Raw genomic sequence first — 25,666 nt, forward strand, 5'->3', positions numbered from 1 at the left:
CAGGGGGCTCCTCAGTCACTGAGCCCAGACCCTGCTGTGACAGGCAAATACATCATGTAATCACGTAGTTTGTGGAGCTTCCACTTGGTCCCTGCACAGCAGTTCGATTAAGATGAACCTGGCCCAGGCATTGAAATGGCCAAATGATGGGCCTCAGAATGCATCTGAAAGGGAATCACCCACATGTGACCCTGTTTCTAGCAGGGTCTCGCAGGGCTCTGTTCCCAGCTTTGTATCAGTGACCTGGGGGGAGCCCTAAAGCCCTCGCTGACAAAGCTGGCAGGTGACTGTAGCTGGGGAGGTGTAAGCAGCACAGGGAGCAGGGGCTGGCACGGAGCCCTGTGTATCATGTAGAGAGCTGGGAGCAGGAAACCGTTCACATTTCAGCGCATCCATATGTAAGGTCCTTCCACCAGGAAGGATGGGGAGAGAGGGGAGGATCAGCTAGCTGTGGGCTCCAGGTGATGCTGCAGCCTGGAGACCTAATGCAGCTCCTGGTTCTGTGAGCTAGGGAGACTTGAGCAGGAGCAGGGAGGTCCTCTTCCCTCAGGTTTTGGCACTGGTGCGGCTGCTACTGAAATCTGGTGGCCAGTCCTGGTGTCCCAAGGTCAAGAAGGAAGTTGATAAATTATACAAGGGCCAGAGAAGAGTCACAAGGGAGATAAAAGAATTGGGAAAACACAGGCTAAAGTCAGAGATAGCCCTCTTCCCATGAAGGGAGCTGGCCAGTAGACAGCTTTCCAGGGTGCGGGGCAGATTCCCCACCACTGGATCGTGAATCAAGGCTCATTCTTCTCCAAAAGTTCTGTTCATGTTGTCCTGGGCTGGCCAGGCCTGCACTGTGCAGGAGGGCAAAAAAGATGATTGCAATGGTCCCTTTTCTTGCCCATGGAAAAGCTAAGGGCCTTGATTCGCACACAACAGTAATAATGGAGCCATGGAAAAGCTAAGGGCCTTGATTCGCACACAACAGTAATAATGGAGCCAGGACTCAAACCCTGGAGCCTCAACTGTAAGACCTGTGCCTGCCCCATGGACCCCTGAGATGGGTGGTAAGAATCCAGGAATAAATATTTAAAAAAGCGAGGAGATTTGGAAGGGAGCTGAACCTTCCTGTTTCAGGGGATCTGATCTGACCGGGGTCAGGAAGGAGCACCCCCGCCAATTCTCACATCTGTCCTGGGGTCTTGCCCCTTCCACCATGGCAGCTATTGCTGATGGCTCTCAGGGTCAGGATCTTGGGTTGGTCAGGCCCTGGGTCCAATGCAGTGTGGTGATTCCTCTTCTGCCTGTGGTGTATCCCTGTTACAGTGCCATTTCAAGTCAGGAAATTCAAAGTTGCAGCCCCCCCGGGCACCTGTAAATCAGCCCCTGTACACCCATGGCATGAATTAGATCTGCTTTTGCACTGTGGGGCTGGGCTCTAGAAAATGTGTGTGCACGAAATGAAACCAGGTCAGCCTGACACGTACGTCATTTTTTACTATCTGACACACAGGTGCAAGGAGTGGGAGCCAGCGCCAGCCACGTGGTAGGAAATTAGATTCACAGCCGAGTGGCAGTGGCAAGTGACCCAGCCCCCTTGCTCTGCCGGAGCCCAACAGAGTCCAAGTGGCAGGGGCAAACCATGAGCAGTGGGCAGCAGTATAGGGTGGAGAGGGAGCCCCTCTCTTCCCCCCCAGCGCACTGTGGGCTGCTGCTCTTGCATTGTCAACAAGGAGCAAAGTGAATGGGGGGAGCCAGGGTGTTGGCAATGCTGCCCAGGGGGCTTTGTCTGCTCACTGGTCTGGGATGCTGGCAGAAGTCCCAAGGGCAGCAACTGTAGTTTTACTGCTTGCAGAATGGCCTGGAGTGCTAGTCACCACTAGAGCAGGCTTCCCCCCCTTGCAGCTCAAGGAGGTACCAGGAAAGGCAGAGGTGGAAACACCTGCTGCTATGCTCACCTTCATCTGCAGGGTTGCCACTGGCCTGGGGACAGCACCATCTGGACACCCCAGTCCTGGCAGGAAGCAGGAGGGACAACTTCCCAACATGGCCTGGCAGGGACAGAGCCCTGATGGTCCCAGCCTCTCTACTGAGACTGGGTCCAACCTGGGATCAGCTGTCTGACAAGTGTCTGTCACTCCCCTTCTGTAGGCTATTGAGGAGCAATGGCTCTCAGTCCCTAAGGAGGTGGGCTGGATTGTGACTCAAGTGCTAGCAGGGGCAAAAGACTCTCCCTCTATTCCCAACTCAGAGGCCTCCTGCCCTGTGACTGCCACAGCCAAGTCTCCCTGAGCCTCATGGCCAACTGCATTGGTGAGAATGAAGGCCACCAGTTTCTATAGCCAGTGCTACAAAAGGAGTGATGTGGCCTGTGTCACACTGGTGCCTTTGATTCCCCAGCCTGTTTACAACTTGGTCAAGTGGGGGCAGCCCATAGCAAGACCCCAAAGCAGGGCACGATGGTGGACCTCTGGAGCCATAGCAGGGCACATCAGTGGCTCTGCACCACATCAGTGCCTGCTTGGCTGTAGGAGCTCTTAAGCCAAGTTGATAGGCTGCAGTTAAGCACATTCGCATGTTCAAATGTGCTAGTCTAGGCTATAAACATTGGTGGTTTGGGTGAGGCCTCAGCTAACTCAAGTTATTGACTGCTGAGTAACTCAGGTTGAAAACTAGTGTGGGCAGAGGAAAGCCCCAGAGCTTCTATGGGATCCTCCCTCCTCTTCCTAAAGCCAGATACTGCCGATGAGCCTGCCAGCTTCCCCCACAGAAACCTCATCCCGGGGCTGGTGCACCCCTGACACAGCAGGAGGCAAAAAACACTACCCCTCCAGGGTCCACCAGCAGGGCCCAGTGCAAAGGGCAGATGAGCAGCTGGCCATGGGATTCATGGTGAAGGGCAGGGGCAGGTGGGTGGTGGTGCCCTCTGAGGTCAGCTGGTGCCTCTGCCAGTAACTTCAGTGGGGCCAGGCCCACGGCGCCCAGCTCCTCTCAGCTTTCCCCTCTCTTTTTCTTGGGCAGATTCGACAGACTTCCAGGAAAGCTTCGTCACTTCGGGAGTGTTCAGTGTCACGGAGCTCATCCAAGTCTCCCGAAGTGAGTACCGTGTGAGTGGCGGCAAGCTTGCGTCACTGCAGCGGTGCAAGCTGCCAGGGCACTGGTGTGTTCACAGGGGGCTGGTGAACTTGCTGTTCCTGGGTGTGTCAGAGCCATCCAGACAGACTTCCCTTTCCACCTCCACAGCCCCTGGAGGGAGAGCAGAACACGCAGAGCTCACTGCAGGCCTGGTGAACAGGTCTGGGCAGGGCCAGGTGGCCTTGTGTCAGTAGCTGTGTTACAGAGCCCCTGCAAGACACCGGTTAGGACTGGTGAAAAGGCAGGGAGGCTGTTGGATCTGGGGCTGAGTGTACCACTGGGGCAGGTTAAGAGATACAGTCAGCAAATGCTTTTCCCTTGGCACAGGCCCAGGGAAGCCTGGGATGGGGGCACTGTGCCCAGCATGGGTGAGCACACCCTTCCAGCCCTCCCCCATTGCCTCTCTGACGCACCTCTCTCTGTTGTGGTCCACAGCACCGGTGGTGACGGGTACAGGGCCAAACTTCTCTCTGGGAGAGTTGCAAGGTCATCTGGCCTATGACCTGAACCCCTCGAGCACCGGGATGAGGAGGACGCTCCCAAGCACCTCCTCCAGTGGGTACGTACTAGCGGGTCCAGGAGGAGACGGCACAGAGCGGATGGAAAAGCTAAGGCAGGTCTGGGCTTGGCTTGGCTGGTTTGGCCCTTCCCTAGAGCCTGCCTGTGCCTCGCAGCATGGGAAGGCCCAGCCCTATGCATATCCTTAGCTGGTGCATGGAGCCTGCATGAGAGTCATGTGAGCACATGCAGAGCTGCCCAGGCACTCGTGCACACATGGCGCGTCCATTCTGAGGGATGCCCGCGATGCACAAAGGGGGGCACTCACTCACGGAAGCAGAGCCTGGCGCCGTGCACATTGGACATGGAGTCACCTGCCTCCTCCCTGAATGTCCACGTGGAGACAGCCCCCCCAGAGATCCCAGCAAGGAGACGGGGCCACGCAGGGAACCACCCACACACATCTCACACGTGGGATCATGTGGACAGTCCTCTCCCTCACAACACATGCAGTGCAGAGTTGTGAAACAGCTCCCCTGGCCCTGCTCTGCTCCGTGCCCCTCGGTATAAATCCAGGTCCAGCTTTATCCTGGCTGGGGCTGCCAACTGGGGCCAGGCAGGTGGGCACAGCCAGCTTGCCTGGGTTCCTCTCCTCCCCTTCATTCTTTGCCCTCTCCCTGCCTGACACGGCCACCTAGGTGAATGCATTCCTTCCAACCTGGCCTAGAGCCGAGCTGGGGCTGTCTCACCAGGCAATGCAACCCTAGCCTGGATGGGGATGGGGAGGGAGGAGGAGAGCGCTTATTGTTTAACCTCATCAGCGCTGCCTCGCATGCCAGGGACATGGGGCCCAGCACAACCCTGCAGGGAACAGATCCAGCAGTAAAAGGGTTAACCTGCGTGTTTTTTTGGCGTTGTGGCTTCCAGGCCCAACTTCGAATGCCCTTGACCTTGGCAGCTGTAGTGCTGGAAGGGGGTGGGGGAGATGGTCTTGTCAGCTCTCGCAGGCGAAGCAGGGCCAAGGCTACTTATGACTTGGATGGGTGACAGGCTGAGGAGCCCTGAGGTTCTGCAGACAATAGCTGGGTGACCCAGCAGTGGGGGCTGTTCCCTGTGACGCAGGCCTGGAGCTGTGCCCCAGCACGCTGCTCGGGGCCACGCGCTGCTGGAGGTGATTTCCTCTGGAACAGACCTCTGAGGCTCAGGGAACTTTTGGAATGAGCAGAACTGCTAGCACCAGACACAGCTCCCACCCTCAGGTGGGTGGATCTGCCTCCCTCGACTCCCTCTCATGGTTCCCAAGAATATGGTCTTCATCACTTCCTGTCCCAGACACGGTGGCTGTCAAAGAGCCCCCGCGCTCCATCCCAGGCGCCCTGTGCACAGGGAGATGGGAGCTATTGTTTAAGTGCCCTGTCATGTCAGTCGGTACAAGATCACAGGCTGGGGGAGCTGAGCGCTTGCTTTGGGCCTTTGGGCAGCAGTCCGTCCTGGGCTGGGGCTGGGAGCAGAATTTGGCCCAGAGCAGCCTTGCTCTTTGCCGGGACAGGCCCACTAGATATTAGATGGGTTGTAGCTGCAGTCTCAGCTGAAAGGACAAAGTGAGCGGCACAATGCCCTGAGTTTATATATAGCTGCATTAAGCATCTTGAAACTCTGCTGGGCCAAGTTCATTTCTGGTGTAACTCGATTAGTGTTGCGGTGAGAACAGACTCTGTGGCACCCTGTGAGGAGCCCACCCCTGGCGCCCCATTTGCAGTGGTGTGGTGCCAAGCCTCCATCCTTGCTGCTAAAATCCACTGCCTTGTTGTAAGGATCCCAAAGCAAAGCCCTCTGGATGTTGGGTTTCCAGTCTCTGGTTCTCCCGATGTGCAGACCCCCGTGACCTCCACAGACCCACTGCTCCACTGGAGAGTATCCCTGTAGCTAAGAAAGCTTTCCAGTGGCTCTGGGGCTGGATGACCCTGGGCTGTTGACTTATGGGATAAGGGCTACAAGACCGCCCCAGACTTGCTGAGGGTCAAACAGCAAATCAGAGGTCTGGACTCCTGTCCCTGACAAACCATTGCATGACATTTCCCTCCTCGAGCTGACAGTAGAGCCCAGGTGTCTCAGCTCTCAGTCCTTGGCTCTGCCCAACAGACTGGTCCACGCTGGAGCTGCTGGTGGGACCCAGGAGTCCTAGCTCCCATCCCCCAGCTCTGTTCAGGAAGCAATTCCAGTGAAATGGCTTGGTGCCTGGGTATTATTGAGGTGATGTTGTTGCCATGATGGTCCAGGAGGTACATGAAAAGCAAGAATTCTTGTGGGCAATATCTTTTATTGGACCAGCTGTATGAATGGTACAGATATAGGCAAGCTTTTGAGTATCACAGTGCTCTTCCTCAGGCCTCGGAGACAAAAGCAGACACAGCTGGGCTAAACGGCAGCTGGAACTGATGCCTGGACACAGCCCTGTGGGTTAATCACTACTAACCACATCCCTTCCCCAGGAGTAAACGGCACAAATCTGGCTCCATGGAGGACGACATAGACACAAGCCCGGGGGGAGAGTACTACACCTCACCCAACTCGCCCACGAGTAGCAGCCGCAACTGGACAGAAGACATGGAAGGGGGTAGGTCTGCCATCCATGCGGTACCTGCCCCTCTCCCCGGTGAGGCAGCCCCCGCCTGCAGGGCCCAGGCTGGCCTCTGATCCCACTGTCTCTTCCTGGCTTTGTGTCAGCTTGGCTTCCGAGGTGGTTACAAGTTCAGGGAGGCCCTGCAGAGGGAGGGAGGGTCAGGGCATGGGGCAGGGCAGGGATGGGGCTCTTCCCGTCTGGCCCCCGAAGGACCTCCTTCTCGGTCTGCTTTGCATTGCAGCGGACATGGCCACATGCACAATACCTCTTGGGGCTGAGCTGAGTTCAGGGGCAAATTCCCTAGCAGGGCAGGTGGCCACAGGAGCAGGAATTGCAGCCCAGTCTCTCCAGGGCTGCGCTAGAGGCTGTGTATTCTCTCCAGGCGCACACGGATCACTAGGGCAGTGTCCCGTGGTCTGTTGGCATTTCAATAGTCCTGCCCAGGAAAGCCCCTTGGGTGCCCCCAGGATATCCCTGATGGAGGCACTCATGGGGTGTCCCCAGTGCAGGGTCTCTGGTGGGGCCAGATTCCCACTGTGGCTGTCTGAATGAATCTGCTGGCAGAGATCAGATGCTTGCTCCAGTAGTCCCCCCAGGCAGGAGCCCACAGAGCCCCCACTCCCGTGCACCGGAGGGCCGGGCCTGCCTGTCTCCCACACTCATCTACCTACCCCATAACCCCTCAGCGTCACACTAGCCCTGCACCCCGGCCAGGCGCCTGCCTGCCCCGCCACTGCCCGCGCCACAGGTGCCTGATATTATTGGGGACAGCTTGCTTTCTTGTGTAGGTTTTTGTCTTCCTGTCTAGACAGCCCAATTAGCTGTTCATTAAGAAAGGGGAGGAGTGGGACGGGCTGAGCTAATTAAAGTGATACTGCCCCTTTTTCAGATGCCTGCTTCCCAGACTCCCACGCTCCTGGGTTTCTCTCCTTAGAGCCATGGAAGGGGTGAGGGGAGGTGGGGGGAGTCTTTGCAACTTTTACTTTGTTTTAATGCAGCAATATCTATTCCCCGCTCCCTCTCCTGCCTCCTGAAAGCACCACTTGCAGCCCAAACTGGGGAGGGGGTGGCTCACAGACTTTGCTGGGAAGAGCAGGTGTCCCTCGGATGCTGGAGAGCTGCTGGGCTAGAGCCATGGGGGATGCCAGCAGCTACATGACAGAAAGTGGGCTTGCCACCCGTTTTACCTGTCCAGGGACAATTTTTAAGGGGCCATTTTGCTTTCAAACTGGGAGCATAAGTCTGGTCCGTTGCCCTCAACATCCATACAACCCCAATCCCAACAGCCCCACTCTGTGTGTGTGCGTGCATGTGTGTCCATTTGAGTGCTTGCATGCATGCGTGTCTGCTATCACAGATCTGCCCCTTTCAGGGGGAGCTTTTCCTTGAGGCACCCCAAGAAGCAGCCTCATTTGCTCTCCCCAAGGACCCCCAGTGCCGATTCGAAGGGACAAGCCTTTGGCTTTGAGATCGCAGCTCCTCTCTGTCCCTGGCTTCCCTGGTGATCAGTGGCACTCCCCACTCAGAGAGCTCCTTCGTTCAACTCAATGATCTCCCGAGGTCCCTTCCAGCCCTGATGTCTATGAAATCTATGAAAGGGGGGGTATTCCTCCTCAAAGAGGGTTCAGAGACTCCCCAAGCTGCACAAGAGGCAGTCTTTATTGTGCCATGCTGTTCCCCCAGTCCTCCCTTGGACTCTGCTGTCTCACTAGCTCTATCCTGGGACTATGCCTTTCTCTCCCCATCTCTCTCAGAGCCTCATTCTTCCTCTGGCCCAGTCAGCCACACTCACAGCAAAACTGCTGCAAAAGGATGTATCAACCCAGGCACCAGCACCCAGTCAAATGAAACACATTATGGGGAAACAGCTGGGGAGCAGTCTCTGTGGCCTGTTGCAAGCCCCAGATGGTCACCTTCCCTGGGCACGACAAGGGCTTTCTAGGTGTCCTGTTTATGAAGCTGTTCACAGCAAAGCCTGCTCACGCTGAGCTGCCCAACATGTTCCCCAGCAGGGGCAAAGGGGCCAGGAACAGGTTTCAGCTGGATGGTAGAGAAGGTTTCTCACCCTTGGAGCAGGAAGGCTGGGGAATACCAGCAGTGCCCAGACACCCGGCTGGCTGCGAGGTGAGCCTCTGGGAACTTGCAGGCACCCGGCCATCCCCGTGTTCCTACTTTTTGGACAAAAATAACTTATTTTTCCCTAAATGATTTTTTTCCAAAAAAAATAGTTGAGCCCTGCTGAAGCGTGGGGACATTAACAGACCAAACGCACTAGGCGGCTATTTAAACAAAGAAAAGTTGTTCGCACCAAACAGTAGCAAACCCCCTTATCCAGCTGCCTGTTCTCATTGCTATTCATTGCTGATAGCAAGAGCCCCCCATCTGCGGTTCTTGCAGTTCTTTCGACCTGTCATTAAAGACCAGCTTCTAATAGTGACCGGATCCTGCTGGCGCCTGGGGTGCTGCTCCAGATAGATTTCACAGGATTTTTCAGTAGATCTTTTGCTCTGGTTATGGCTTTGCCTCAGGGGCCAGCAGGAGAGTGCAGTAAAACTTGAAGTCCAAAAAAAAAAAAGGGTTAGGTAAAAAATGTAGATTTGGCCTCATGGACCCATTTTCGCCTCTTTTTTGCCAAATTGTTTGCATCCAGGAAAAAAAAAACCAAAATATTTCAAGAATGTTTCTGTTTTCCCATTCACTTCTGCGCCTCGCTTGGCTGCTCCCCTCCATTTTATTTTTTTAAAAAGGGCTTAAAAATTGCTCCAGGACAGCTAATGTGTCTCGTTCAAACCCAAACAATTGCTTTTGTGTATCCTGGAGTTGTGAGCAAACTGCATGAGATCTGCAGAGTGCCAGGCAGGCTACTCTGGAGGACTGCAGAACAGAAATGTCACTAGGACCTCAAACTTAGATTGTACTTTGGGTGTTGTCAACTAGGGGCTTGCACTGGGACCAGTTTACCCCTAGCAAGCAGCTGAATACCTTTGGGGTGGCTCTTCCTTACCCACTGGCCTACAGAGCAGTGCAGGGCCCAGATCAACCAGCACACACGGCACATTTTAAGGTAGGAGCTAACCAGTAGACAGAACTGTCCTTAGGGGGTGCGAATCGGGATGACTACCTGAGACCCTGCGCTTTGGGGGGCCCTGTAGAGCCAGGCCAGCTTCACGTCCAGCCACTCGCCATCCCCTCCCTCCCCCACCACCATGCCACCGCCAAGTCCAGGCCCCGCACCCTGCTGTGGTCATCTCTGCCGGTAGATACAGACTAACTGACTGATCGGGACCACTGAGATGATAGAAGTCAGCTTGAGGGGTGCAAGTGTCAGCACAGCAGCTGCTGAGACTTTGTAAGCATCTTGGCAAAGGAGGATTGCTAAGAGGCAGCATTGTGGTTTGCAGGGCAGCCTGTATGTATATCTATACCCGCAGTTCAATCCCGTGCCCTCCCAAGGCTGCTGTCTCCTAGTTGAGCAGCATAGGCTGAGGAATGCTGTCCACAGGGGCAGGCTGGTATGGTCCAGAGCCAGCGTATTGCGGGAGCCCAGGCATTCTGCACTGCACACACAAAGCTGCCCTGGGAGCAGCATCCTTGTGGTCTTTGAAATGATTTGCTCTGACTCACGCAGCTGGGAGTGCAGAGCTGGGAATGGTGCTGTGTGTCCAGGATCCCCACCCCTGCTCCCCCCCAACACCTGCTCCGTTCACTGCCCTGCACACCTGCCCTGCAGCTTGCTTCTCATTTCTTATGGTTAGCTCCCTATGGTGGAGTCTTGGCTCAGTGGCTCTTGAAGTCATCAGGGATCAGAGAGGTGCATCAGCTGCAGGTGTGTGTGCACAGACACACATCCATGTGCTCTGGTGTGTGTGGATGTGTGCATGTATTTTCATGTGTGGGGGCATATCTGTGAGTTCACCTGTGCCTGAGAATGAGCAGATGTTTTCATTTGTGTGTACACATGCATGCATTTGTGTGTGGATGTGTGCTTTTGTATGTGTGCTCACGTATATGTGCATGTGTATATGTGTTCACATGGGTTTGTGTTTATGTGCAAATGTGTAAGTGCACACGCTGTTTCATATGAGTGCCCCCCACCCCGCCCCACCGCCCTCCTGAGCCTGGCATCCCAGCAGTGCACTACGCCGGCTGGTGGGGGCAATAAGCCTTGTGAGAAGTGACGTGCTTAGCCGGCGCGTCGGAGGGGGGTTTATTTCAATCCTGTACTGGATGTTCTGTGAAATCCTCCTAAATGAACGTCTGAGAAAGGGCTAAACCCATTAGCGCCAGCTAGGCCACATGGCCACAGCTAAAGCCTCTGTGTCATTGTGGCAGCAGGATCGCCTCCCTCCAGGAGTGCCAGCCCATGGCACAACCCATGCCCCCACTTAGGGCCAGGTCCCTAATATGCTGTCATGGGAATGGGCAGAGAAGCAGACCCCCTCTTTAGTGAGGTGCCCAGCATCCTGCAGGGACTTACAGGGCCTGGGCACAGGGCAAGGAGGACTGCAGGATTTCCTGGCACAGAGGTACCAGGGAAAGCAATGGTGGGGCTGAGTGCAAGGAGGGCAGAGAGAGGGACACAGGATTGAGCTGGGGAGTTGGCAGCAAAGGAGGGGCAGCAGAGAAATAGGGAGAGGGGTGGATGGAGGCTGCAGTCCATCTGCCACTGTCATGTCCAGCCAACAGAGAGGCCAAGGAAGAGGGAGCAGACAGGGAAGGAACCAGTGCACAAAGGTGGCTCTGTGGCATCCTATGTAGACCCCCTTCTGGGCTGCCCTTGGGGGCCGGAGACCCTGGTATGGGTACAGTACCTCCGGGGCAGCCTGCCCCCCCCACGCTGTGCAGCACAGGAGAGCAAGCACGCACCTCAGCGCCCTCCCCAGCACTCCGGTGCCTGGGGCTGCCTGCATCAGACCTAGGTCGCACCGCACGGGGGGCTTTCTCTTATGGCCTAAGGAAGGGCAGTGCATGCCCCAAAGCTTGTGCAACTCTTCTCCCAGCTATATGATTGATCCAGTAAAAATGTCACAAGAAGCCCCTGGTGTAGTGACCCGACGGGGCCACAGGGGAAGAAGGTGTCCTATCCATCAGCATGGAAATGTCCCAGGCAAGGAAGCTTCCACATCCTGTGGGCAACAGCCTCCCCATCAGGATGGTTTCCCTGCTCCGAGGCCTCCTATCAGCCTTCCCACCCCCCAGCCAGCCTGAGCCCGCCCCTCCTCCTTGGTGTTTATGCCATTCAGATCCTCGTGCTCCGTCTCATATCTCCTCCCGGTCAGTGCCCGGCCAAGCCAGACATATTTTTAGTTCTCTTAATCTTTCCTCATAAATCAGCAGCCAACTGTCTGAGCTGGGGCCCAGAATGGGGCAGGGCAGGGCTGGGCTGCAGGGTGTCCTGTCCCATGCCTGCCGGTGACTCAGCACGACCTGCTGCCCCACTGGACAGGTGAGGGGCAGGGAGTGCTGGCGGCGCTCGGGGCTAGGGGAAGAAACAGCATCTTCCTCCTGTTTGTTCGCCCCTGCCTTCCCAGACCTCCCTGTCCCACCTGGGCAGAAAGCCACAGCCCAGCAGCCTTGCTGGGCTCTGGGGCAAGGTGCCCGACTCCCACAGAGAAACTGGGGGGAACATACGTGGCTTCGTTTTCCTTGGGCCCTGGAGCACCCCGGGGTGTGCTTGGTTCCAGTTGTGTGGCCCCACTGCAGTCTGGCACCAGTAACGTAACCAGCCTGGGCCTGCACTTGCTGTGCCCCGGGCCTGTTCCCCTGCCCTGGGCTTGTCAGGAGGAGGCAGACCCGGGGCAGGTTAGAAATGCTGTCCTGTGCAGGGGTATACTGGGAGCAGGTGGTGAAGGGCACAGGCTTCCTCACTAGAAAGGGGAGAGAGACTTTCATCCCACGGATCCTCCGCAGATGCACACGCACACACATGCTGGCATGCCAGTGTACACCTGCACTCACACACCTGCAGGTCACGTGCATACACATCCACACACCTGTGGGTACCTACACACACATCCACTCACACCCCTGCACACACAGCAGCAAACCCTTCATCACAAACACACCTGTACACCCAGGCACACACATGCACATCTGTGCACACCCACAACATACACACAACACAGCACATCTGCTTCCATTTACACAAACGCCTGCACATCCACTTGAGTATACACACACGTGCACACATCCCATACCTGCACACCCAGCTGTACACATAGCTGCTCAGCCATACTCATCCATGTGCACACAGCACGGCTGTGCCCGCCCTGGGAGTGGTCCAGTTGACACTTAGGCATCCCCAGAGGCCAGTGCTGGCAGAGCTGACATGCCCTGCTTAGCAAGTGACTTGGGCCCTCAGTTTCTACCTCCTTAGCCAAGAGCAAAGTGGCTGCTGCCTGTGGGCCCAAGGTCTCTCTTCGGGCTCCTGTGCCCCCTGCCGTCTCTGCCGCAGCAGTAACCTCCCCATATTCTCCAGGCTGATCTTCCGACACCAGTGCCCCCATTCATCTCCCCTGTTCCTCAGCTCGATGGACTCAGTGCAGCAGTTATCCTTGCTGTCTCCAGACACGGCCAGTGCTGGGGTTAGCCTCACTGCAGGGATGGGACCTTCCTCAGTGCAGCCCCAGACACTTGAAACACCCTCTCCCTACCCCGGTCAAGGAGCTCCCATTAACCCCTAGCTGCTTGGCATGTGTGCGCCCCCTCCTGACACCAGTGCATACTCCCACCCTAGTGTGCCCCCCACCCAGGCTGAGGTGAACAGCCCAGCTAGGCCCAACCAAAGGGGTTTCTTCCCCTCCCTCCCTAGGCTGTCGAGCAGGCTTGCCAGCCCATCAGGGCAATTGTTTCTCACTCAGGATTACTGTCCTACTGGATCAGAGTGCTGGCCTGGCTAGGCCAACATGCAGCCCCGATAGCAGCACCCCAGAAAAGTCAATAAAACCGTGGGCTGGGGGTGTGGGAATAGCCTTCCTAACCTGGGGGAGATCAGGCTATGCAGTGAAATGCTCCCCTGGTAGCACCACTCAACTCAGACCCAGCTACATCCCTCCCCTTTGTCTCAACCTTAAGAAAGGTGGTACCCTAACGATTGCTGCTTTTTTGGCCCCCAGGCATCTCCCCCACCGTAAAAAAGACAGAGATTGACAAGTCACCTTTCAACAGCCCGTCGCCCCAGGACTCCTCCCCAAGGCTGAGCAGTTTCACGCAGCACCACCGTCCAGTCATCGCCGTGCACAGCGGTAAGTCAGGCGCCTCTGGGGCGTCCTCTCGGAGTCTCCCAAAGCACAATGGCATGGCTCTCTTGCTGTGTGATGTCAAGACAGTCATGGCCTGTGTGACATCAGGACAGATGCAGGCGGCCACACTGCTGCAAACACAGTGGGGAACTGCTGGGGGACCAAGTGGTGCTGTACAGACCCATGGGAACACAGCCAGCCTGTGCTAAGGAGCTTCTGAGCTGAAGCAGAGGCCATGCAGGCACAGGGAAGCCAGGAAGTCTCTGTTCTGTTTGGGCCCACATCCATGCGGGGAGGCAGGAGCAGATAGAGTTCAGCCAGGCATCCAGCTCCCTCTGGTACTGATGGTTAGTGTGGACTGAGCCTATGTAACCTGGCAGAGAGGGGGGCTATGATGGGCATCTGTGCCAGGCCATTCCCACAGCAGCTTCTCTAAGTGGGGCTGAACTGGAAGTGACCATGGGTACCACTGTTCATGTACTGAGCATGCCTCCTGCACCAGGCGAGGCGTCCATGCCTCCCCCTCCTGAAAGGCAGGTAAGGATCCTTGTTCTCACTTCACAGAGGGGAAACTGAGGCACAGTAAGATGTTTGGTGACTTGCCCAAGACCACAGCACGGAGTCAGTGTCAGAGGCAGGGGGAGGGAGAGCCCCTGGCTCCCTGACCTGTGCCTGGATCCCACTCCCCCACCTCACTGCCCATGTGCTGTGTGACAGAGACATAGGTGTGAAGCAGCTTGGGTCACCAGGGGCTGCCAAAACAGGGGCCTTCTCAGGGGCCTTTCTCCTGCTGCCATGAGCCCAGAGTGCTCCTGGGGTGGGGCTGGGGAGCAGGAGCGGGCGCTGGGTGTGTCTGCCTGGCCTGGTTCTTGGAGTGAAGGCCGCCCGGTCTCCTGTTTGTCTCTCTCCCCCTCCAGGTATCGCTCGAAGCCCACACCCTTCATCTACTCTGCATTTCCCCACCACCTCGATTCTCCCCCAAACAGCCTCCACCTACTTCCCCCACACCGCCATACGGTACCCGCCTCATCTCAACCCGCAGGACCCTCTGAAAGATCTCGTCTCCTTGGCCTGCGACCCGTCCAACCAGCAGCCTGGACCGGTAAGGAGCTGGAGAATCGTCCCTTTCTCTCCCTCCCACCACCACTGTTCCCGGCCTGGGGCCTGGGTGGGGGAGAGGTCCTGACTGGGCCGATACCGCTGGGCTCCTGCCAGACTGGCTGGGTATATCCCTCCCTGAAAGCAAGTCATGAGGCGGGACCAACCCAATGCAAAAGACTCAATGGCACCTCTGAACCCCTGATTATCCCTGTTTTGTGGTACAGCCAGTCCCGAGGCAGTCGGGGTTGGGGCTGAAGGAGCATCTGGCCAGTAGGTTAGATAGAGTGGTCTGTCTGGCTCCTGCAGGGCAGGACTTCCTTAGCACACATGGAGCACACCATGCACGCCCCTGTGTAAGGGCTCGCCTGGTGCTTTGTTCAGTGCTTCAAGTGGGCTGGCTTGAATACAGTTGCAGAAGACACCTTTATTTTGTACCATCTAGGGCAAGCGGTGCTGCCTGACCCACTGCCCCCTGTCCTGGCAGGAATGTGACAGACAACGGATGTGGGGCTGGTGACGGACCCCATCATCCCTCACAGACCACTCCAAGCACTAGTTTGGCTGGCATTTAGGCTTGTGCTGACCCCTGCGTGAGGACATACCTCACCCTGGGAGAACTTCCTCTCACGTGCTGCAAAGAGATAAGAGCCCTAACTCTTTCCCTAGCTGAAGGGGGCGGGTAGGAAAACCCTGTCCCGACCCCCCTCCCCAGGAGGTACCCTTCTTCCCCTGGGACAGCAGGGACCATGGCCCAAGAAAGCCAATCCCTGGCAGCACAGGCTTGATTAGCTTCAAAATTTTTCTTCCTGTTAAATTCATTGAAGGAGGACTAAGGGGGGTGGTGGAAAACATGGACTCAGACCTTCCCCAAAGCCCAGGGAGCTGCACAGCTCTAACCTGCTGGTGAAGAGCAGGAAATGAAACAGTGAGCGCATGGCGGGGAATGAGCAGCCTGAGCCAGTGGGGAGGGGAAAGTCAGTCTTTGAACGGCTATCGCTCATAACATTTGATGGTGCCAGTGGCACGGAGCAGGCTGAAAAGCTGATGGGCAGGCAGACGGACAGACAGACTTGCAGAGTAAAGAGCTACTGAAATCCTAAACTCCATCCTTGGTGAATGCGAAGGACACGTGGACATTATTTCGTTGCCCATCCCACCAGCCATGAACTGCTTCAGAGTCCAGGAAAGTGCCAGGCGTGACCCCTGCCCGGCTGTACTGCCCAGCTGTACTGCCCTGCCCTGGGTGGGCACCACAGGTTCTTCCTGACCCCTGGAGCACGGGAATAGCTGGGCACACATTTGTGCCCCGCTCGCCCCATGCTTGGAGCTGAAGGGCAGCCCCCGGTCCATCTTATGTAGTGGTCCGTCCTTGGAGGGGGCAGAAGGGAGGGGACTGTTCTTTCTGTGTCATCTTGTACTATGAACCCCCTTCTCGGCTTCGCTGGACCCTCCTTCCCTACCCCCTTGCAGTACCTTGGACAGCTCCGAATACGAGGGACAGGCGCGGCCCACCTCCCACCTCCCGCGTTGCCCACACCCCAGCACCAGCGCGCTCCCTTTGCTGTCTGTAGTAGTGGTGCTGGGCCAGCTGCCCCATGCATGGCCCGTGAGTGACCCCAGCCTTCAGCTCATCTCTGCACACTTGCCCTTGGGCTCCCTTCCCCAGCGTGGGACTTTGGCTGCGCCCCAGCCGTGCCCCTGTTCCCAGCCCATATCTATTCTGCTGCCAGGAGGCATCCTCTGTCTTCCCAGCTCAAGCATGTTGCCTCGTTCAGCCCCTTTCCTGGTTCCCCTCTGTGGGCTGCAGTTGAGTTTTGCACCCACTGCAGGGGACTTCCCCAGAGAGACTCCCCTCTCCCATGGTGAACAAGAAACCTCTGCTTCTCCACTGGCCCTCCTAGAAGGAACAGGCCTCCTCGGGGACATTTCACCACCCTCGTTCCCCACATCCATAGGGACGCTGATAGAAAACTGCTGTCATCAGGGCTAGCAACCAGGGCTAGACTCCCTGCACTGGATATCCCAGCACCCGCTAGTTGAGCGGAGGAAGTCAATTCTCCCACCAGGTATCAGTGGCCACCAGCAAGTAACATGACCCCATGCCCCGAGCTTGCACATCACTCTCATGGTGTACCAGGAACAACCCCAGGAGCCTTTGGGGGTTTCTCTCTCAACTCATTTTGGCCCCAGAAGGATAGGAGGCTAAAAGGATATTCAAGACACCTGTTCAGCAGCCTTCTGCACCACTACTGGGTCTCCTTAAACTCCTAGGCAGAGGAACCAGAAAGTCAGAGGCCAGAGTGAGGGGCATGGTTAAAATCCCCCCATCTCCCTCCTTCCTTGAAACCCAGCTCTGTGGAGAGTACAAGGAGATCTCCCCTGTGCTGCCTGCTGCTGCCCTCCCCCTTTGAAGTGCAGGGAGCAGCACCCAGGATCCCAGGCAGCAGGCAGGGCTGGCTGGAGGCATTTCCAGCAGGAAAGGCAGAAGCCCCCTGCCAGTGTCAGGTAGGGGAGATTACAAAGGAGCCTTTGAAAGTCACAGTGGGTGGAGACGGAAAGGAGTGGGCTCCACAGCCTTTGAAGCCTTTCTCTGGCTTCTCCGTCTTCACCAGGCCCCTCACCCCCAGGTTTTTGATGTACCAGCAATTGCTTCCCAGCTGCCTGTGCGCCACCCAGCTGGGTGCCCCTTCCCCACGGGTGGTCTCTTCAAAGAGCTCCCTGCTGTCTCAGCTACCTGCAGCAGAGACGCTGCCCAAACCAGGGCCCAACTACAGAATTCAGCCCGTACTGCTGCTTTTGAATGCTGAGCTGAATTTGGCCAGTTTTAGTGAGTTTAAAGAGAGAGGCTGTGAGCGCAGGGCCCTGCCGGCACCCATTGATCTGGTTGTGTACCCCCTGTTATCCCTGCGCAGGGCTGCCCCCGACAGCACTGCTATTGTTCCACTGGCGCCCTTCGCTCCTGACCCACGGCCCCTGCTTCTATGGTACTGGCTTCCCTGCTCCTGCTCTGCCTCTCAGGCCCAGCCTGCAGCCTCCGGCTACTCCAGCCAGTGGTGCCGACAGAGCCGTTCTGGTCCCCTCGGCCCCGGCTGCATGTTCCTGCTGCTTGTGGCTAAGCCTGTGGTATTGAGTGGCTGTTTGGTGATCTAGAGCAACACCCACTAGGGACTGATCTGGGACCCAACAAACTCGTTCCACTGGTGAGCCAGGCATTGGGGAAGCCCCGGTTCTTGCCATGGGGCTCAGTTGCTGGCTTTATCCAGAGGATCCTCTGCTTCTCCTCTGTGTGCCAGGGCCTCGCCTCAAACAGGTCTAGTGCTAGTGTAGGGTATCAGAGGTGGCAGGTGCTGGGCTGCTGGCCTAGGCCAGGCCTCTGAGTGACTGCAAGCCTGCATGTACCATGGCCTGGGACCCTCTGTGATGTCCCTGACTTTAGGGACACCCCTTGGCTTTGTGTCCGCTCTTTTCTATCAGCTGGTGCCAGAAGCCCCTCCTTCCCAGCAGCCCTGGGGACCCTCAGGGTCAGTCAGGATTCAGCTCAGGGCTCCATGCCCATACAGTCCTATGGGCACGAGGGGCTCTCCTCTCCCTGCCTCTGTCCTACTGCTGCTGCGGCCCCTGTCCTACCTCCCGCCGGTGCCTCCCCTGAAGCACTGGGGGGAGGCTAGCACTGGCAGCCCTGGGCAGGGCACACCAGCTGGGCTCTGTGCTGCTCTTGCTTCCTAATGGCTTGCTGTTTGTTTTTTGTCTGTGTTGTGTCCCCAGTTAAATGGAAGTGGTCAAGTGAAAGTGCCCAGCCACTACATTTCCACCCAGATGCTGGCGCCGCCACCTCCCCCTGGCATGCCCCGGTTGGCAATCTCTCCTGACACCAAATCCACCACGACAACTTCCGAGGGCGGGACGACCTCACCGACATCACCCAGTAAGCAGCCCGCGGTGCCACCAACCCTTGCTGGCATGTCCTGGTGCCATCCGTCCAGTCAGGCCTCGCCCTGCCATTCCCATCATACATACCTCCTCCCTGCCTTCTGGCTACCCTTCTCCCATCTCGCTGGCAACCTGGCTTCATTTAAGTGCTTCTGAGCAGCGGGGGCAGTCTGCAGGCTGTGCCTGGGACCGAGGGACTCAGGGGCTGGTGTGTGGCGCCATGTCGTAGACAGGGACCCCCTGTCCACTAATGAGCAAAAGCAGTTGCCACCTGACAGCCTGTGTGGAATGAGTTTGCTGGGTCTCAGTTAGTTCTCAATGGGCAGGTCTTTTCATCCCAAGCCCAGGTTAGTCCTCAGGGACATTCTCCCCAGAGAAGCCATGGGTGCTGGGCTGCCTTTGTTCTCATAAGACCTGGCCCCTGGGTCAGGTCAGGGCAGCACACTGCTGGGGGAGATTTCCCAAGCAGGTTGGTAGGGTATCGGTCTCTGCTGCAGCTGCTCTAACATGCGCAGAGGAGAGTTACTGGGCAGCGGATCTGAGCTGATGCTGTTGAGAACCCCCACCCAGGGCTGCTTCCCAGTCCACCCAGTGACCCTGTGCCCTCAAGAGCCTTCTCCAAGCATGTCTCACTAAACTGGTAGGTCTGTAAAACACAGGGTGTCGGGGAGAGTCAGGACTCCTGGGTCTATTCCTTTCTCTGACCCATGATTCCTACCAGTCTTGAGCAAACTATGTCACCTCTCTGTGCCTCAGTTTCACCCTCTGAAAAATAATGGAGGTGGGATGCTGCCTGGGGTGGCAGTAAGGTTTTTTGGCGCATTGGGAGCTCAAGATGAAAGTGTTTGAGCAGGGTGGTTTTGGCTTGCTCACCCCATCTGCCTGCATGGTGCCCTGGATGGCCTAGCCAGTCTGAACCATGATTCCCTTGCATGCAGCAGGCCAGCCTGCATTTGGCATAGGTAGCACCTGCTGGACTGTCTCTTCAGCAGGGGAATTGTTACTCCTGAGTCCTGTGTTAAGAGTTTCATGCTTCTGTCCCATGGAGCTCTCAGGAGATGCATGGAAAAAAACCACAATGGGGCAAGCTGCAAAACCCTTGGGCTTTAAAGGAAAGAGAAATTTAAAGAGTGAGCAAAGGGCTTTGCTAAAGCTGGCAACCTAGTTCCAACCATGATCATCTCCAGGGCAGCTCATGCAGCACGTCAGTCTGAAGGCCTGACCTGGTCCCCACAGAAGTTGGGAGAAGCATTTGGATGGCATTGTTTCCTAGAGTTGCTGAGCATCAGCAGTGGCACTATTGACCTAGTGAGGCTCTTGGCTGCTTTGGAGAACAGACCCACCAGCAACTGGTGGTGCCCCAGCCCTTTCCTTGGTACCAGCAACTGTGATGCAATGTGGCTTTGCAATAGAGCCAAGTAGGGGACTCAGGATTGGACAAAACAGGGACTGCTACCTCCATGGCTTCCTTGCCGTCCAGTCCACCTGCCACCATCCTGCTCTGTCTGCCCACTGTTAGATAGCACAGCCCAGAGAGCATCTTCTCAGCTTTGCTTGGCTGCCAGTTGTCTCATCAGGACAATCATGGTGGGCAAGTCACACTGGGGAATCCCTGTGCAACATCAGCATCTCATCATGAATCGCACCACAGAGGCTGAGCTCTCTGGGCACTGCTGCTGCCCCCTGACCTGGGGGGATGGCACATTGGTGCAAGGCACTGGCATGGCTCAGAGCTGCCTGCGTGTGAACGTACACTAAACTGCAAAGCAGCAGAGCTGAGTGCCAGCCCTGTGTGGAGTTGAAACAGCTCATCCATGCCAGGCCCTGCCTCTGTGAAGAGAATACCTTACCTGCTAGAGAAATGTAACTGCTGCACTTAAATATTGTTGGATAGTAAATAGATGGATGGATCAAAAGAAATTCATTAAGGCTTGTCCACTAGGAACAGGCCCGCTTTGCATGAGCTGGAGGAAGTACCTGTCCAGGTAGCAGGGAGGCAGCAAGATGGAAAGGGGGCTGGGGGCCCTGTTGGGAGCCTCTCCCCTCCAAGACTGAAGGCTGACTTCTTTGTGCATGCAGTCTGCTCGGTTGGATAGTTAGCAGGGGGCAGCAGGACCTGAGAGCCGGTTCCAAGTTAGAGGAGCATCCTGGGAGCTAGAGAGTGGTGGGACAACAGTCAGGAGAGGGTGTTGTGCAGGCCGGGTTAGCTCCATGCCCCTGGGAGCAGGAGAGCAGGGGTCAAGAGTAGTGTGGGACATGCTCCTCCAGAGCCACAGCCCAGAAGGTGGCAAGCTGAGACAAAGAGCCAGCACTCAGGGAGCAGCAGCAGGAGCAGATCCAGCCATGAGAGGGAGACAGCGAGCCCCCCTTAGTGAGCACAGGTCCCGCCTGAGGCAGCAGCACACAACGGACCTGAAGCTCTGGCTCACTGGCCTGAGGTCACCACATGCGGTCAGCCTGGTGCCCAGGTCACAGCCAGGAATGACTACGGCTGGGGTTGCTTGGAGGAAAGCCCTCACACAGGCCCCTGCAATGGCTACTTACCTGGCAGGGGAAGCAGTGTGACCACGTGGGCGAGCTCCCCAGGGTAATTGTCTCTGATATGTCCTCCATAGGAGGTCTATATTGAGCAGATTCTTTTTGGTATTGGGTGGTGGAACTGGAGCGTGCTCCATCCACTCCATGCATTGACCTGGTATTGCAGTGCTTCCAGGACCGGTGCAAAAAAACAGAAAAAAAAAAAAAAAATCCCTCCCGACCAAAGAGGGGACTGGAGACGTGGGCGCGTGGGCACTCTGGGTGTGACAGCTCTCAGCATGCCCTGCAGCAACCAACGCTGCCTTGCTTCAGGGAATAGCATTAAAAAAAGCAGCAGTAGCTTATCTGCAACGGTGTGTCCTAGTGGCTAGAGCAGGGAGCTAGAAGCCAGGCTTCCCTTGGGCTAGTACTGTTCTTGCCACTGCCCTGTTATGTGACCGTGGGCAGGTTGCTTTACCCCTTGGTTTCTCTACCTGTGTCTCTGAGATGTCAGTGCTCCTCTGCCCCAGGCCAGGGCTGTCACCTGGATGCTTGTGAAGCCCTCTGCTTCTTGCTTAGAGAGGGCAAAGCATGATGATAAGCTGGCTTGTGTGTGTTACTCCATCCCGGTGCTGAATATGACTAGAGCTGTGTATCTTAGCCCCCATACTGCAGTCTCAACCCAGGGCTGCTCAGGCGGATTCTGCGGGTAACCAGGACTCCAGCCTCACCAGGACATTGGCACAGCACCTTTTGCTCTTGCTGAACAAATGCGTTTGAGAAGCCGCTGTGTGAATGGGCTGCAGCCTGCTTCCCTGACCCTGCCATCAGCCCCCATCCCACCATAGCCAGCAGCACTGGGCCATGCCTTTTAGGAGACGCACAGAGTAGCCGCAAGGGGCCGGGAAGCCAGGAGCTGCCAGGGTCTCGTTCTGCAGTGTCACTCTGTGGCCTTGGCCAAGCCACTTTGCCTCTGAGCCTTGCTTGTCATGTGGAGAGAGTGATGCTGAGCTGCTCCTCAGGGGGTTGCACTGGTTCATGAGCATAGCAGGGGGTCTGCCCTCAGCCCAGTTAACGAGCTCTCTGGTTTATTTCCCCAGCCTACTCTGCACCAGGCACGCCCCCTGCGAACCGTTCCTTCGTGGGATTAGGACCAAGGGATCCTGGGAGTATCTATCAGGCACAGGTGAGAGCCGTGAGCGCTGCGGGCGGGACTCTTCCCCACAGGTGTCTCTTCCGGCCCAGCCTGTCCCAGCTCTGGCAAAGGGGGAGGTCTCGGGCCTCCTGCCTCCGGGTCCATGTGCCAGACACTTGCACAGAAGGGACCACTGAGGCAGCTGGATGCCAGCAGCTGTGTCCTGTGGCAAGGAAGTGCAAGCAGGTTGTGCTGAGGAGGCAGGTCAGGAGCTAGGCAGGGGAAGAGCCAGGGAGCATGGTCAGAATGGCGAGACCTTCACTGGAGACCAGCATTTGCGAGGCACCTGGCTGGAGCCTAGGCTGCCTGGGGGGATGTGAATAATCCCAGGGGCCATGCCTCCTAGGGTATAAATGCCTGGACGGACAGACAGACAGGTGTCCTGCAAAGGTGGAGTGTAGCCACCACCCCAGCTGGTAGTGTCGTGTGATAGCAAATGAAGCCTTGTAGCTCGCTGGAGTCTAGGGTGGCTGAATTGGGGCCTGGCTCCCTGTTTGCGCCGGCTGCTGAACTTTATCCCAGGGAGCAGGGGTGAAGAACGCCCCAGGTCAGAGGTTCGTGCTGCACCAGCAATGCTGCCCAGGCCTGAGCCACAGCCATGATGGGAGGTGCAGGATAAGGAAGCTTGAAACTGTCTCTGGGCTGTCCCTATACTCGAGCTAAGGGCAGACCTGCTCTACCAGTCCGGGCAGCCCCAGGGTGGTTGCGGCAGGCATGCTCCAGGGATGTTAACAGAGGAAGATTCGTAGGAGGCCCTTTATGCCAACTCTAAGGTTTCTTAAAGCCAAGACAGCTGAGTGGCTGCGAGGATCGGGCTCGCACCGGTTTCCATGTCTGTGCCTGTGCTCCAGCCTAGATGCAGCCGAGATTTGCCCCCAAGCCATGGGTTGCGTCCACATTGCTGCCTTGTGCGTCTGCCCTGCCCACGCTTTCAGTCTATGTTTGTCCCAGGGCATTGTGGGAGACTCCAGCAGCAATCCCATGGTGCCTGAGCAGGGGGTTCATCACCCAGAGCAGGGCACCCAGTAGCACCCTGTGGTGCAGTGCATTCTGGGCTATGTTAGCACGCAGGGAGGAAGGAGATGTTGCCCAAACTGGTTACCACGGAGACACCCAGGAGCTAGGCCAGGCTTGTGGCAGTGGCACAGGTCCAGTTGCCATGGTTACTGACCCAGCAGCGGCCATGTGCGAGCGGGCACCAGCTGCAACGAGTGGACGAGGAAGGACCTGATGCGCCAGGCACTGTACAAACCGGCAGGGCGGGTTTCTGCTCCCGCCGCGGAAACACCCAGATAAAAGCTGTGCCAAGCACGGGCACGGAGGGGAGCCTGGAGCTAGAGGAGGGGCCTCTGCTCTCAGTCAGCAGTTATTTCACCTTCTTAAAGGACAGTGCAACTCTGGTCCTCCTAAGCCCGAGGAAGGCTTGGCACAGGCTGAGCTGCCAGAGACGGGCTGCGGGGGCCAGGATGAGAGCCAGGCTCCCCTCGCTGGTGCCCAGCTGGCCCGTGCAAGCTGCAGGCACCACTGTGCAGGGCGCTGGACTCTCAGCCGAGTTCCCAGGAAACAGTCGCCTTCAGTGGCCTCGAAGGGCGGCCAAGACCTGCTTGGGCTGTGAGTTGGGGTGTCCTGCATGGAGATCCCTCCTGGGCACAGGTCAGGCAGAGGAGGATGTCCCCACTGACGTCCACACTGCGCCCAGCACGGGCAGAACCCAAACCCCACTGCAGCCAAGGGAAGGCGCCCCACCGGGTTTGGCTCGGGGCTGGGGCTTGGCCCACCTCCCACACCCATCCTGGACTCTGCTCTCCAGGTCTTGGCTCTGCTTTTGAGTCCCTCGTGTTTTCCCAGCCTGCTTCTGTGGGACTGCAGCTGCTCGGAGCCCTGCTCCCACCTTGGCACCCACCCAGCACGGCGGAGCCGCGGCACAAACATGCCACTGAAAGAAAAGTTGGCACCAGTAACTGGCGAGGCTGCATCCACGCTCCGCCCCCGCCGCCCGACTGGCACAGCCACCGTTTGGCACCTGATTGGTTGGCCCCGTAGCGTGATGGCCATCAGCCAATGGGATTCCTCTTCCTCCTCCTCGGGCAACGTTGGCACCTGGCAGGGCCGTTAGGCGGAGCGCCGGGCGGAGGCGCGGCGAGGTTTTCCGGGCCGCGAGGATATTGCTCCCCACGAAGCCCCCCAAGGGGCAGCTCTTGGCTCTTAAAGAGACAGGGCCTTGCACCAGCAGCTCACGGCGGTGCCAGGGCACTGTCCACTGGGGCACAGCCCTGCTGTTGGGAGCGCCTTTGCCCCAGGCCACGTCCGTACACTCCGCCACTCCGCCACTGCATCCCCGATGGCCTGTTAGAGCCACAGTGGGATCTGGCATGTGCGTTTCCAGCTGCTTTTAATTAGTCACACTTATTATTTAATCCATAATTCATTAGCTGATGTGTACCCAGCGCTGAGCGTGATCCACAGCATTTGTCGCACCATGCTCCTGCCCATGAGTGGGCTTCCCTGGGTCACTAGAGGGCACACTTCCCCCCCAGGCACCAGTGGGGAGCAGCACGCTGGGGGTGCCGCGCACCCGCAGGTGGTTGTCAGTAATTTGATGGTAGGCTGTGAAAGCTCACACCTCTCTGAACACGTTAGTCTGTAAGGTGCCACCTCGCCTTGTCTTCTGACTGCTCCTCGTGGCAGCCCAGAGCCATCGCGCTAGGCACCATGTCTGCATAGAACAGAAAAAGCCTCTTTCCCAGAGTTTCCCATCTGAATATAAGACAAGAGACAGGAGGATAGAGGCACAGGCAGAGGAGCTCCCAAGTGACTCTAGGGCAATTAGACATAAAACCCAGCACCTGGGGGGAGGTCACAGTTTTGTGGGGTGTTTCATGAGGGTACAGTGAGGGCCAGAATCCTGCCAGGGCTTCTGCTCTCTCCAAATGATCCTGGGATTTCCAAGTGGCTTAGGAGCCCTTATTTCCCATCCTACATGGCCACTGTTCAATGCTGTGCTCCACCCCAGAGCTAGCTGCATTTCAGGAGGAGGTGAAATGTTCTCAGTGACCTGCCCCCCCAGACACCCAGGTTTGATGGGCTGGTGTATGAGAAGCGCTGTGCAGCTCACAGGTGGAAACTCCTGCATGAGGCATTATTGGTGCCCAGTGTGTGCATGCAGGCTCAGAAGCAGACTCTGCTGAGGGATGCTCCAGCTTTCCCACTCTGGCTTTGACCTGGCAGCACAGTCACACGTAACACAAGTGAGGCAGGCTCAGCTGTCCCCAGGCACTGCCTCAGACATGCAGCAGTGCGGCTCCACACTCAGGGCTTACACAGGGCAGCCATTGCCATGGTGGCTATTTCTGCACCCCCTTGCAGAGGTGGTGGCTGCTGCAGTGGCTCACCAGCCCCTAGAGACTGCAGCCTTCTCTGTAGCTCCCCCTGCGCTGCCCA

General features: G+C 57.1%; 1 protein-coding gene and 1 pseudogene across 6 annotated transcripts in view; both read left to right on the plus strand.

Annotated features, from left to right (window-relative positions):
- Nucleotides 1-25,666, plus strand: part of NFIC (nuclear factor I C) — a 130,853-nt gene that overhangs the window by 85,197 nt on the left and 19,990 nt on the right. For 4 of the 6 annotated variants that reach the window (XM_090027871.1, XM_090027874.1, XM_090027870.1 and 1 more), the window contains 6 exons: nt 3,007-3,081; nt 3,556-3,679; nt 6,111-6,235; nt 13,357-13,485; nt 14,400-14,584; nt 18,349-18,508. In XM_090027871.1, coding sequence (XP_089883997.1) covers nt 3,007-3,081; nt 3,556-3,679; nt 6,111-6,235; nt 13,357-13,485; nt 14,400-14,584; nt 18,349-18,508 — 798 coding nt within the window. Of the gene's footprint in view, nt 1-3,006; nt 3,082-3,555; nt 3,680-6,110; nt 6,236-13,356; nt 13,486-14,399; nt 14,585-18,348; nt 18,509-22,130; nt 22,217-25,666 lie in introns of all 6 variants that reach the window. The other 2 variants (XM_090027872.1, XM_090027876.1) reach the window with 2 other exon arrangements.
- On the plus strand, nt 21,088-21,242 carry LOC149853314 (U2 spliceosomal RNA; annotated as a pseudogene).

Source organism: Crocodylus siamensis, chromosome 14, assembly GCF_052110815.1.
Source record: "Crocodylus siamensis isolate JL-2025a chromosome 14, ASM5211081v1, whole genome shotgun sequence".
Lineage (NCBI taxonomy): Eukaryota > Metazoa > Chordata > Crocodylia > Crocodylidae > Crocodylus > Crocodylus siamensis.